Source organism: Megalopta genalis, chromosome 8 (assembly GCF_051020955.1).
Source record: "Megalopta genalis isolate 19385.01 chromosome 8, iyMegGena1_principal, whole genome shotgun sequence".
NCBI lineage: Eukaryota > Metazoa > Arthropoda > Insecta > Hymenoptera > Halictidae > Megalopta > Megalopta genalis.
This window is the reverse complement of record NC_135020.1, coordinates 12,339,837-12,354,962: the sequence shown is the minus strand read 5'-3', so window position 1 is coordinate 12,354,962 and position 15,126 is coordinate 12,339,837. Positions and strand designations below refer to the sequence as shown.

General features: G+C 40.3%; 1 protein-coding gene across 1 annotated transcript; it reads right to left on the bottom strand.

Moving 5' to 3' along the window:
• Positions 1 to 3,178: 3,178 nt before the first annotated feature.
• Positions 3,179 to 12,697, bottom strand: LOC117227806 (CG1567-like). Its single transcript, XM_033483331.2, has 7 exons — positions 12,524 to 12,697; positions 9,188 to 9,291; positions 8,872 to 9,028; positions 6,758 to 6,880; positions 4,898 to 5,028; positions 3,807 to 4,083; positions 3,179 to 3,723 (listed from the first exon to the last, which is right to left on the bottom strand). The coding sequence occupies exons 1-7, from the start codon at positions 12,658 to 12,660 to the stop codon at positions 3,390 to 3,392; spliced, it is 1,263 nt and encodes a 420-aa protein (XP_033339222.2). The 5' UTR covers positions 12,661 to 12,697; the 3' UTR covers positions 3,179 to 3,389.
• Positions 12,698 to 15,126: the final 2,429 nt, after the last annotated feature.

The window sequence follows — 15,126 nt, the reverse complement described above, 5'->3', positions numbered from 1 at the left end:
AGAACCAGAAACCGGAAACAATGCGCGATGAAATTTAAAAGATCGATCTTTCTCATGAAGAAAGTAACCCGATCGTACGTTATACTCCGATCGATACTGTCTTCCGCGAGAAAACTGGTCGGGAGAATGTAGCTTCATGCTATATGTTCACTCTTAGACATATGTACTAGCTTCTCTATTTTTAATTCTATCCGAACCCCATAAGTTTAGATTATTTTTCGACAATTTCTACATGTTTAGCTGCAGAATTCTCTTCGTAACAAATATTCCGTGACAATTATTTTTACGACCCCCTTTAAATTACATTTCCTTTTTTGGTATTTTGACAGTTGATTTTGTAATAAAAGTTATTATTAAAGATATTATGAAATAAATATTATTATTACTAAAAATATTATTAAATAGACATTATTATTATTAAAAATATTATTAAATAAATATTATTATTCTTATTACAAATATTATTAAATAAATATTATTATTCTTATTACAAATATTATTAAATAAATATTATTATTATTGTTAAAAATATTATTAAATAAGTATTATTATTGTTATTAAAAATGTTATTAAATAAATATTATTATTATTAGTAAAAATATTATTAAATAATATTATTATTAGTAGTAAAAATATTATTAAATAAATATTATTATTATTAGTAAAAATATTATTAAAAATAATTCTCAAAATCATCAAAATAGAAAATGTAAGAATAATTTGAACAGAATTAACTGCGAAGATACCAAAATAAGAAATGTAATTTAAAGGGGGACGTTATCCGCAAGTTTTCTGGATTTTTACAGCCTTCACCGAATTTGATTTTATTTAGGGAAATAAATAGCTTTCAGTTTGCGACAAATTCTGAGAGAAGTTGCTAATCCTTCGGCCGTAGTGGCAAAATTATGACAAATCATAATTACAAATAGGAAAGACTAAAACCTGAGAACTGTTGTTAACTTCGATACCAAAATAGGAAATGCGAGAATAATTTAAAGGAAGGTCACGAAAATAATTATCAAAACCATCAAAATTGGAAATGTAAGTACAATTTAGTGACCTCCCTCTTGCATTTCCTATTTTGCTATTAAAGTCAACTCTTTTGTTGCTCATGCATTTGCCTCTCCTACTTGCAATCATGATTCGTCATAATTTAACAACGTCTCCCAAAATTCGTCGCAAACAGAAAACTATTCGTTCCCCTAACGACATCAAATCTCTGCGAAACCCGTAAAAAAAAATCTAGAAAACTCGCGGACAACGCGTTTATCGGAGACGATGCTTGACCAATTAAGAATTGAATGGACATTGTCCGATGCTGATTGTGACTGGGGGGACGGTGAACGTGTTAATCACGCGTTCGGGCACGTTCCGCAATGACTGAGCGTGTAGTAATCGGTCATTCATGGGGTTAGAGCTTGTCACGGCATCGATATAGGAGTGACGCATGCACGCCCGGTAAAAATGTCCGGCATTACGTAAAGAGTACGAGGTTCGGTCGGCCGATTATGTGGGCAGTTGATCTGGCCCCCGTGTGCGCCGATGGAAAAACGACACACGCGAGCGTGCAATATGCATCGTGTAACATCGAATACGTGACCGTTCGAGCGTAACGTTCCCCAAGAATGTTCATACACGCGTTCATACAGCAGGGAGTCCGGGTACGAGAGGTTCTCCGACGTACGTACCATTTACGTCCTACCTAGCCACCGTGAGCAATGATAATTGGCTCCGAGAGAACCGGGACGGTCGCTTTCTCGAAAAGCCGAATTCGCTTCTCGAATTAGCTTCTCGAATTCGCTCGAATCCGAAATCCAAACTTAACCGGCGATAATTCTCAATTCGAGCCCGGCCGCAACTTATTCGTATCAACATTTCAATTTAAACTCGGCGAGCGTCGCTCTCTGCGATCATTAGAACGTGCTTAGTCTCGATACGGTAATCTGTCTCTCTAATTGACGCTCAGATTGTGCACGAAAATGGACAATTCGGGAAGAGCAGATACGATTGTTCGAGCCTCGCAGCTCGTTCATCATAATTTTTGATTATCGGCAACTGTAAAAATGAGCCGCGATTTTCGTTTACAAGCTGAAGAAAAGTTGTTGAGAAAGGTTGAAAAGTTGTTAACAATTGATTACCATAACAAACGAGCCACAAGGCTGGAACAATCGTATTTCATTTTCTAAAATTGTCCATTTTTGTGAGCAATCTGAGCGTCAATTAGAGAGATATTACTGTATCTCGATGTTTTTGTTATTTTGTTGAAATATCGATGTTTTAATATCAATATGTTCACAGGAGACGCAAAGTGTCACGTTTAATTCTTCGAATATCGTTAACCGAAAAAACGCTAATAAATATCTTCCACTTTCCAAGCATCAACGCTAGATTTACGGATCCCGTCAAAATGGCGGGTCACTGATTTTTTAATTTACGATTATCCATATCGTAAAGATACATTTATTCGTTATTTATTTAATCTATACGTTACTTACGGCGAATATTATAATAACACCTGTTCAAAATCAGAATAAATGTCTCATTGCTACTTTTCTAAACTGCTATAAAACAGCTGTTTCTCGTGCTCCGTAAATCTAGCGTTAATAACAGAAGATGCTAATTGAGATGATTTTCATTTCTCAGGCATCGATGACCCGATTACGATTATCCATATCGTGAAGATACATTTTATGTGTTATTTATTCAATCTATACGTTACTCACGACGAATGTTACAATAACACCTGTTCAAAATCAGAATAAATGTCTCATTGCTACTTTTCTAAACTGCTATAAAACAGCTGTTTCTCGTGCTCCGTAAATCTAGCGTTAATAACGGAAGATGCTAATTGAGATGATTTTCATTTCTCAGGCATCGATGACCCGATTACGATTATCCATATCGTGAAGATACATTTTATGTGTTATTTATTCAATCTATACGTTACTCACGACGAATGTTACAATAACACCAGTTCAAAATCAGAATAAATGTCTCATTGCTACTTTTCTAAACTGCTATAAAACAGCTGTTTCTCGTGCTCCGTAAATCTAGCGTTAATAACGGAAGATGCTAATTGAGATGATTTTCATTTCTCAGGCATCGATGACCCGGAAGTTAAGAATACTCCATCTGTCTCTCAACTATCGCCGTTTAACGATGCATCAATAACAGAGAATCATCGTTTGATTGTATTTATTTACCTCGCAGGATTCTGCTCGCTACATCGTTTATCCTAGCTTAATATCACTTAGAAATAGCTAAAAAAAAAGAAAAAAGAAATCTTAATCGGTTGTACCGCTGATACACGGCCCGATGGTGCACACGTGAATAAATAAATTAAATTAAATAAATAACAGTCGACGAGGCGCGCGCCGTTTGGCCGCGTCTTATGCTTCGTTTTCGTCGTCCCTTTCCGGGGACGGCGGTTCCGTCGGCGACTCGGTTGGCCATTTCCCCACGGTGGCCGCGGGATCGATAGTCGACGGTGGATCGGTGATAACGATGGGCCCGAGAGGTTCGGCAGTTTGTTGCTCCTCTTTCGCGGCGTCCGCGTCCTTGTCGTGGCTCTGCGAGCCCTCGGACAGTTCCGGCTTCAGTAGAATCATCTGCGGCTTCGCCTCCAAATCGGCCGAATCCGGCAACGGTGGCATCAGGTCCGTCGACGGGACCATTGTCTTAATTTGACACTGGCGTCCCATGTAGCCGAGGGGGCACACGCATCTGCAATCAGGTTCCATTAGCGTCTAAGCCGCGGCTCGCGGCGGCGTCGGCGACCAAGCGGATCGCTCGAGAGCTTGTCTCACCTGTAGTTGCCGTCCTCCTTCGTCATGCTGATGCAAGTTGCATTGTTGCGGCATGTTCCAGGATGCTCGTCGCAGTATGTCAGCTTCTCGTCGCAGAGGTCGCCCGCCCAGCCTGGCTCGCAGCGGCACTCCCATGGACGCTTGCAGGACCCGTGGACGCAGCCGGGATAACTGACGCATTCGGTGCAGTTCGGACCTGTCCAGCCGACGCGGCACCTGCAGGTGCCCGGGCGACGACAGCCGCCGTGCTCGCGGCTGCATCCTTGCGAGCAGAGTGCTGTGCGGAAGGAAACGCGAACTTTAGAGGATCGAGGAAACTCGGGGGAACTTTGTTGCACCTGCTATGGATGCTAGAGGTCTCGCTTCATTTAACAAGCTTTCGTAGAACAGGACGTTCTTAAATGCGGTTTATGCTGTCGGTTAAAAGTTTACGCGAATACATTTTAGATAGATATTGTTTTGAGATTTTTTTCTAAGGACGGACTTGCACGTAGCGACAGTCGTTTGGAGGGGGTACGATACATCTTTATACAAGATAAAAATGTTTTGCATCGATTGTGCAAGCGATAGGAGTCAAATAAAATTTTTGTCGCAAAATTATTGTACAAGCGGGAAATGAGGGGTTCCCGAGGTGATTTGAAGCAACTTTTTCCTTTACAAAAATTTTCTACGACGCGTCGTTTACGAGTTATTAACGAAAAACAGTGACCAATGAGGGGCGAGATTCGCTGGCGCTGAGCGGCCGAGCCAACGAGCGCACGGCCGTCTCACGCTAGTCGAGCGCTCGCCTCTCATTGGTCAACGTTTTTCGTTAATAACTCATAAACGAAGTCGCGGATTGCATTTTCGCTAAGGAAAAAGTTATTTCAAATAACCTCAGGAACCTCGGGAACCTCTCGCTTATACAATAATTTTGGGACACCCTGTGTAAACCACCTGGCTTCCGATATGTTTGTTTTTGCTAGGATTTTTAGAGAATGTTTAAATTAACGAATACGATGGCATTTTTGCTTTGTTTACCACGTAAGAATCATTTGAATTTTTTAGTCAAGTCTAACAGCCTAATCGCTACACTATGAAGGACCACTTACGCGTTTGGCAAAGAAGACCAGTCCATCCAGGTTCGCAGCGACATTCGAGAGGTCCTTGACATGTCCCGTGTACACATCCTGGTAGAACGGCGCACTGTTTGCACTTCGGTCCTTGCCAACCCAAACGACACCTGTGAGAAAGATCAACGACAAATTAACTCAATTAGAGGCTCCATCGTTTGTCTTCACTACTCTCAGATTTCAGCACGTAAGAAATCTTAAATTGCGGGTTCGTTAACCGTGCGATAATAAAATTAATTGACGAGCATGGTTGACGTTAACTTCTTAATTTTTCTAAAAGTGAAATAAGATTGAAATGAAAGACATTTAAAAGGTTTTGCAAAATTTTAATTGTTAGTTGTATTAGCGTTTATGTCGGATGTTTAATCATTGCCAGTCATCTATAATATATTAAAAAAATCAAATCTGTCAGATTACGGATTCCAGGTTTTTTTCGCTGATAATTATTGAGATTGTAAAGATATTAGGCGTTCGCGGATTTTAAAAATAATTTTCCTTGAAAAAGAAAATGTTATATTGTTACATGAAAGAAGTATTATTTTTTTCATGTAACAATCAATGTTATATTATTAATTAGAGATTCCTGAAGTCATTCGAAACAACTTTTCCCTTTACAAAAATTTTGTCCGAGGCATCGTTAACAAATTATTGACAACAAACACTGACCAATGAGAGGCGAGCTCGGCAAGCGCGCGGCGGTCAAGCCAACGAGCGCACGAAGCCCAGTTCCGCTTTATTGGCTCGGCCGCTTAACGCCAAGCGAGCTCGCCCCTCATTGGTCAGTGTTTTTCGTCAATAATTCGATAACGAAGCTTTGGAGAAAACTTTTGTAAAGGAAAAAGTTGCTTCAAATCATCTCAGGAATCCCTCATTTCCCGGAAATACCATAATTTTGGGACACCCTGTACAATTACCGATTGTCAATAACTATAAAAACGAGACGCAAGACTCGAATAATCGTATCTCCTCTCCCCAAATTGTCCATTTTTGTTTGGAAGCTGAGGAACAATTCGAGAGAATTTACTGTATTTTCTTTTAATTTATTTAAAATTTCCATTTTTGTGCGCAATCTGAGCGCGAATTAGAGAGAAATTATTATACAAGGCTCGAACAAACGTGTCTCCACTTCCCAAATCGTCCATTATTGTGCGCAATCTGAGCGCGAATTAGAGAGAAATTATTATACAAGGCTCGAACAAACGTGTCTCCTCTTCCCAAATCGTCCATTTTTGTTTGGAAGCCGAGGGACAATTGTAGAGAATTTACTGTACAAAACTGAGTAAAAACAAATTAAGTAAAAAAGGAAAAGACTCACAGAGTCCGAGAATATAAGCTTCGCTCTCGAGTGAGGCACCACTAAAAATCCTTTATATCGCATCTCAAACTAATGTTTGCATCATCGAGTTCGTTTACAATTCCTAAAGCTGTTGCAAGAGTCGCGAGATATCAATCTTCGCGCAGAGAATTAATCAGTATTAACCGTACTTATAAAATCTGTAATCCGACAATCGAGCGGAACGCGCCACCGGATTTCGTATTTCAGACACGCGGCAGCCAACGTCCGAAGCAATCGATTATCCAATTAGCAACGGAATGATGCGAATCGGGTAATCCTCTGTATCGTCCGCGTTCATTGAAATCGGTGCGTGACGGCTCGCGCGGTTCTCCCGTTGTCGGAAAAGCAGCGCGTTTTAGGGTCCGTCCGCGCCCGCCCCAAATTGCCGGGCTGCGAACGTTAATGGAACGAGGGTCGAGCAAACGGGCGGTTTCATTGCTTCGATTCGCCGCTACCGGGTCTGATAACCGCTCATTACTCCGCCATTACGCGTCGCTCTTTACCTGCACTCGCCGGGCTTCTCGCAGTACCCCTGGCTGGCCAGACAATCGGTCGCGCAAATCGGCTCCGAGCAGAACATACCTTTCCATCCTGGGTCGCAGGAACACTCGAAGCTCACGTTACAGCTGAAAGTGAAAATCCGGCTTGTCAGTGTCCGCCGCCGCGGGATGGAATTACTGTTCGCAACGGACGTACACGGAGATATACCGCACCGACAGGAACAAACGTTTCGTGTTACGGGGAAATTAGAATCGGCAATGGCCAAGGCGGAATCGGTGTCTGATTCGCGTTCGATCCGTTTTTCTCGACACGGCCGCGTTTAACCGATCGGCCGTGTCGAGCTCTTTAACCGGCGAGCCGCTGGTGACGGATCTCTGCGGTCGTTCCAAGGAAACCGTATCGCGTGATCAACGTGACGATCGGGAAACGAGCTTACGTTTTTTTCCTTTTTATGCGGTTCTAGCGAATAGGGTCTTTTTTGACGCTTAAGGTGTAACTTCAACGGGTTGGGCGATTATCTTGGTACGATTGTTGGAACTGATGACGTGTGTCTGGTATCACTGTTATCACCAAACATTTTCGCTATGATGTAAAGCAATAATATTTATTGCGCAAGACATTAATTTTTTTTTATTTTGACATTGTGACTAACAGGGAACACTGGGTATGTGTTCCCTTCCGATTCTTTTCGTTTTCACATATGTTTCGAGTACTAAAGAAACGCGGCGTGTGTTTTTCTTTTTATATCGGACGTAATTCGATTCGAAGGGGTGAAACGCACCCCGAAATGTTTAGCGTTTGATATTCAAACTCAAGAGAATTCCATATTTCCGCAAGACATTTCAATTATTCTCGAATAATTAAAAATAAATAAATCAGAAAAGTGAATATGTAATAATAGTGTAATAATAAAGTAAATGAATAAAAAATATATGAAATAAATAAATAATATAGTAATAAATGAAATAAATAAAAGATATAATAATAAATTAAATAAATAGAAAATATAATAATAAAGTAAATAAATACAAAATATATATATAATTAAATTACATCGAATTACCGCCAATTAAACAGAACGCGTGTCGCTTAATTTTTTGAGTAATACAACATAGGTGAAAACGAAAAAAATCGGAGGAGGACACTTAGTGCTCCTTGCGAGTAATTGTTCTATTAACCGAACGTGCTCGCGTAAGAAATTCTTTTGCGACGACTACGACCTACTACTACAAGAACTCTATATTACATTGTAATACAAAATAGATTATTCTATCATAATACAATACAGATTTTAAACAGCCTTTAACTAAAGACTTAACTAAGTCTGCGAATGCTTCCAGTAAGTTCTCTACAGTAAGTTCTCCCTAATTGACGCTCAGCTTGGAAACGAAAATGCACAATCTGGGAAGAGAGCATGCGATTATTCGAGCCTTGCGGCTCATTTTTATAGTTGCCGATTGTCGATAATTATAAAAACGAGAGGCGCAATGCTCGAACAATCGTATCTCCTCTTCCCAAATCGTCCATTTTTGTTCCCAAACTGAGCGTCAATTAGGGAGAATTTACTGTACTGATCACTCCAAGCCTAATGCTCGAGATTTTTCATGCTCCACACAAGTAAGGAGTTATTTTTCGGCGTTATCTACTTTATACTTTTCAATCCTTAATCCTCCATTACTTTTAACCGAAAAACAATAATATTTCACGCTTCTAAACAGTTAATTTTCACATCCGTCTCAACAATTCGCTGTTACATCCTCCGCAAGGACATTTCGAATGGAACATACATCGTCAACGAATCTCCGAAAGCACGTTCCGCGTATATTACACAACAAGTTACAAACGTGTTAATGAACGTTTGTGAAAATGTTGACGCCGAGAAAAGGGACGCGCCGCGGAGAGCGGAAATTCGTTTCTTGTACCGATCTCGCCATTGATCGACGGTCTCGGATGACCAATACCTCTGATTGCCTCGTCGATCAATCAACAAAACGATTTCGTTTACGGTTCGACCTTCTGTTCCTCGTTTTGGCCGGGACAGTGCGCGCAAGAACAAAGAGAGAGGGAGAGAGAGAGAGAAAAGAAGAAGAAGCAGAACGTCGAAATGACAAGTTACCTGCCATGCTGACATCCCGGCAGAGCCACACACTTGTCGCAGAGCTCGCCATAGAAGCCCAATTTGCAGCGACATTCGCCGGGTCGACGGCAGTAACCCTGAAGAGGGTCGCAGCCCTTCCGACAGATTGGCACGTCGCACAAATCGCCGGTCCATCCTAAAGTGAAGAGGAAAAGAAAGAAGAAAGAAAAGAACACGACGAAGACGAAACGAACACACGCGGCGTACAAAGTGGAATGCCCGTATCATTAGTTTCTTATTGCGCTTTTCACGTGGTTCACCTCGCCCCGCCGGGTCTTCCTTTTTGTTTTCTTACCTGGCAAGCATTTTACTTCGCCGGCCTCGTCGCAAACGTAGTGAGAGTTCGGATGCTGAGAAGCCGGTATTTCGCAGGCCTGCTTTTTCCATTTCGGGACGTACCTGTCGGACAAAACGGCATTCCCTAATTACCTCTTCTAACCGTGAAAAGATCGACCGGCCACGATTCTCGGCTCATGATCGAAATAATTGGGTTCAGATTCAGATAGTTCGAGCAAGCTGGGGATTAAAGCACGCGGGATTGCGGAACGCTAGGTGATTCGACGAAGACAACTGGCGCGACAGATTAACGGACGAAGCAATTAATTTAGTTGGGATAAATTTCAACGAGAGAGACGTGAACGTTTTAATCGTAGGCTTAATCAAAGGAACTTTCGGAACTCGTTGCTCTCTTTTGAACAATTTGCAATTTGAACAGTTTGTTGCTCCTTTTTCTCATATTTGAGCTGAGATTGCGCAGAAAAATGGACGATTTGGGAAGAGGAGATACGATTATTCAATTGGCAATAATTCGATTATTATTAGGCAATAATTCGATTATTATTAGGCAATAATTCGATTATTATTAGGCAATAATTCAATTATTATTAGGCAATAATTCGATTATTATTAGGCAATAATTCGGTAATTAATTGGGCAATAATTCGATTATTATTAGGAAATAATTCGATTATTATTAGGCAATAATTCGATTATTATTAGGCAAGAATTCGATTATTATTAGGCAATAACTCGATTATTATTAGGCAATAATTCGATAATTAATTGGGCAATAATTCGATTATTATTAGGCAATAACTCGATTATTATTAGGCAATAATTCGATTATTATTAGGCAATAACTCGATTATTATTAGGCAATAATTCGATTATTATTAGGCAATAATTCGATTATTATTAGACAATAATTCGATAATTAATTGGGCAATAATTCGATTATTATTAGGCAATAACTCGATTATTATTAGGCAAGAAGTCGATTATTAATTAGGCAAGAATTCGATACCGATTGTCAATAACTATAAAAACGAGACACAAGGCTCGAATAATCGTATTTCCTCTTCCCAAATTGTCCATTTTTGCGCACAGTCTGAGCGCGAATTAGGGAGAAATTACTGTACTTGATAACATAACCCTTTGCAATCTATCGTGACATATGTGTCCCACCTATGTACTTCGTGCGCCCATTGGGAGAAATGAATCCCGTTTCTCCACAACACACGAATATACCAGTCTCAGAATGCATACCACGCACATAATTGTTTACATATGTATAACCAATGGGACACATGTGTCCCAGCCCTAAAAGGGATAATCGTCTAAAAGGGATAACCTACACTAATAAAATCAACATTTCTTGTTATTAGCATCTACATGTACGTAAAACTTGACTTCGGATACAACGCGAATTAACGAAAAATAGATCAGACTCGAAAGGGTTAACCGCGCCGCGTTCTTCGGGCGTTTCTCGACTCCATCGCTTTTCCATTTCTTTATCAGCGTCATAATTGAGTAATACTTGATCCATTCAAGTCTACGTTTTATGAACGATGATCTCGCTGATACTACTTTCCCAACACTATTACGAATGTATCACGATAACGTTAACGTTTAACCTGATTTCTCCCGAAGACTTCCTTTCAGACTTCCTGGTTATTTCGTTTTATACTTTGATAGCATTTGCAAAATGATCTCGCATTAAACTCTCGATCAAAATATCCCGTGGAAACACATGATGACGCATAAAAATGATCAGACTGTCCGCTCGGAAAGTAGAAACTTCGCTTTACAATGAACTAACGACTGGAAGATGATACAAAAGAGCTCTGTCCAGTCTCTTAGCAAGCTGTCGAGAAAGTTAAATTCGTTCATCGAGAAGCTCGAATCATCTAAAAATATACACTTTAATTACTAAATCTAACAAGCATTAAAAGCGACTGACGCGTGCTTTTTAATAAGAATTGACGAGACCGAATTTATTTAGGCTTTTCGTTAGCATACCTGCGTCACGAAGTTCGAGCAAACCATTCGCTGTGAAACAGACTTCCTGATTTTACGAATCTTAACCCTTTCGGTGCCGAGCAAAAGTATCGTGCCTGTGCGAATAATACCGGACGAATTTGACGAATTTGCTAAGGTTTGGAAAAAAAGCTCATAAAAGCCAAAGTAAGAATGATATTTAGAAAATTCAAAAAGAAGCATATTACGAAACGAAATGAGAATAAAATAACGCCAATTGTATTTAAGTTTTGTATTTTGTTTGATGAAAATCATACGAACAACATAACTATAAAACAATATGAAAAAGAGAAAAATCAATTCTCTTTGTTAGAAACAGTATTTGTGCAGAAGAAAAATCATCGTTATGAAGTATATATATTGCGCTTTCAATCATTTGTAACAAAATAACCGATATCGAACCACAAGACTAAAGGATAACGCCATGATGCACGGCAAGCGTCAGACGGATCTGCTACAAAACAAGTGAATTAGCTAATATAACGTTACTGAAAACAAATTTCAGTATCATTACAAATATTCATATTTCGTGTTATCTGACCTTTTAGTATCGAGAGACGACGTACCGTTGTTCGCAACGCTTGCGAAAAGTGCCAACGACGATCTATCGTTGCGCATTCGACGGCGCCTAATTATTCGGGATTCGTTAGTGTACACGTTAGTAAGCGTCGATGCTAAATAAATTATTTGTGCGAGTGATGGAAACGTGTAATATTTACTTATTATTATTCGCACAAATAATTTATTTAGCATCGATGCTCACTAACGCGTACACTAACGAATCCCGAATAATTACGCGCCGTCGAATGCGCAACGATAGATCGTCGTCGGCACTTTTCGCAAGCGTTGCGAAATACGTCGTCTCTCGGTACTGAAAGGGTTAAAACAGCAAATGCGAGAACATTCGTTCCGACCGTCCCGGTTAACACTAAATCTACCGCGGTCTTAAAGTGCCCGCTTTCTTATTTCGCAATTCTGCAAAGTTTCGAAACTCTTTCGTGGAAAATGCTCGAATAAGTTCCATTATTGGAGCAAGTTTCACAATGAAAACTTCGCAAAATCTAAATAAATTCGGTCTTCTCACTTTTGTGAAGCAGCGTACACGCCAGTTAATATTACTGCTTGGTAGGTTTAGCGTTAAAAGCACCGCGACGAGAGATTCGGCAGCTGGTTTTTCCGAAAAGCCGATTCGACGTCGAACGAACGGGAAAGCGAGAGAGTCGGCGCGCCGCTCGTATCGAAGGCAAGTCGTACGAACATCTGGCGTGGATCGCGAGTAAAATAATCGTGCGGAGAACGGTAATTTGGACAGTACCTGGGTCCAGCGGCTAATCCAAAAGGTAGCGCACCGAGTCCTAGAACAGCTGTCACGCCGACGGAAGGGCCATTGTTCAGCAGGCCCAGTTCACCGGGGCCAATTAGAAGGCTGAGACAAGCGACCAGCAGTATCATCTTTGCTTGACTACCGAGTCAAGACTGAGGACGACCGCGTCCAAGGCTTCGCCTTGGATAACGGGACCTTGTTCGAGGTCACGGCACACTTCTTCATCGCGGCCGCGTCGCGATGGTGTGCGCCGTGAAACCCCGCGTCCGTGTCGCCCGCGGCTACAACACCGTCGTGCCCCGCCGTTCGGTTTTTTGTCGACTCACGACGAGTTTATTATTCGCTCGGGAAAGTTCAATGCACCTACCTCTCCTCTCGGGCACGCCGCGAGCCGGCGGCGTCGTCCTTACGCGGCGTCCGCCGCGACCGCGGCGTGGAAACGGTCGTTCCTGGAACTTTCGCGGGAGGACCACGTAAGCTCTCTTTTCTGCCGCCTGGAATTCGGCGGAATTCCCCGGGGCGGGATCGGCGCATCAGTTTTACCGGTTTCGCCGATCGAATAACAGTTCTCCGATCGCGAACTTTTTCCGCACTCCCGGCTGTAATTCGGCCGCCGCGCGACGAATCCGCGCGAATACGCGACCGTATGAGGGTGCGTTGTCTAATAGGGCGACCGTTTTATCGGGAACAGCTTGTGTCGGCGACACGCGAGAAAGCTTCTTCGTGACCGGACTATGTGCGAAAGTTACGCTCGATAATCTCTCTTCGAGCATTCATTGCGCCGGTTATTGTTGTCGACGGCGAGGCCCGCGGATCTTTCATGCGCAATCGAAGCGTTCCGCATCGATCGTTGTACACTGGAATCGAATGGACATGCGTTTCTTTCTTGAAGAATTTTCTGTCGGGGTTAAACGGCTGTTTAAATTCTTTTCATTTTTCCAACGTTTTATGTCTTATTTATACGTTCTTGTTGAGAGTGCTTGAAAGATCCTTTATACAGGGTGGGCCGGAATTCGTGGTACAAGCATAATTCTATAGTTCTAATTCTATGGAAAAATAAGAGAAAGTTTTGGTACAGGATTCTTTCATCCAGTGCTCCGTTTGCGAGAAAATCGACTTTAAAGACTTTCTTTGTTAAGGATTTAGTTGTCGTCGACCCTTCTTCTAGCAGTTGCCTCCGTCAGAGACAACGTCTACAGTTCTAATTCTATAGAAAAATAAGAAAAAGTTTTGGTATAGGATTTTTTCATCCAGTGCTCAGTTTTCGAGAAAATCGACTATACAGACACTGCATTTCTTTGTTAAGGATTTAATTGTCGATTCTTCTTCCAGCAGTTGTCTCCGTCAGAGACAGCGTTTCCGGACATTGACAATGATGGAAACATTGCGTTTACTGCGCATAGTTTGCGACAATTAAACCTTTGCACTCGAGTGGTGACTCTGAGGCACCGCTGAAATTGTTACACCGCGTCCCAAGATCATTATTAATATATTAATAGGAAGAGATCATTGTTCCAAGATCATTATTAATATATTAATAGGGAGAGATCATTGTTCCAAGATCATTATTAATAATTATTATATTAAGAAAGTTCAGATTGAGAAAATTGTTAAGAACGTAACTGTTACACGAGTCGCCGGAAGACTCAATTTCATACGCGTAAAATGCACTTTGTCACATAAAATGGAAATACTATAAGTCCGAAATATTATTTTAGATTTACAGTTAAAATGGCTTCGAGTGCAGAGTGTTAATGCTTGTAAACTCTGTCTCGAACGGAGGCAACTGCGGTAAAATAATAGACGACGATAAGAAAATATTACACCAAATTTTGTTTTCTTATTTTTTCAGGTAGAATCACCCCCTGCTCGGTCGTACTACGAATTCCGGTACACCCTGTATAAAATAGACGAACAGAAGTTTCGTTAATGCGAAGTTTCATTAGTGACATAAATGCGTAAAGACCCGCAGCAGCGTATCTAATGGCAATAGAAATTTGAACTTACCTTGTCAGACGCGCGGTGATAGCAAGGAAATCATTTTCTAATTTAACCCCGAAACGGTACGATACATTTAAAAACGCCATAGAATACTCAAGAATTTTAAAGTTTCATCAGAAGGTTAAATTTGAGGTAGAGATGACAGTATCTTCGATTTTCATGTGATCATTTTCTACTATTTAAATTCTATTCTACGATATGAAACTAAAATTATCGATTCTACATCTTTTTTAATTAAATAATATGTTCATCACATCATTTTATACTTATTTTATGTAATCGTTTCCAAAAAAGGAATTTAGGAAGTTAATCATATATTTTCTTATTATATTGATTTATCGCAATTATATCGATTTGATTGGCAATTATATCGGAAACAAATTAAACCTTCAAGAAAATTTATTATTATAACAATTATTATTATTGTCGTTGTTGTTATTATTATTGTTGTGATTATTGTCAGTATTATATTGTTTTTATTATATTATTATTATTGCCATTATTATATTGTTATTATAGTTATTATTATTGTCATTATTATATTGTTATTATAGTTATTATTATTGTCATTATTATATTGTTTTTATTATATC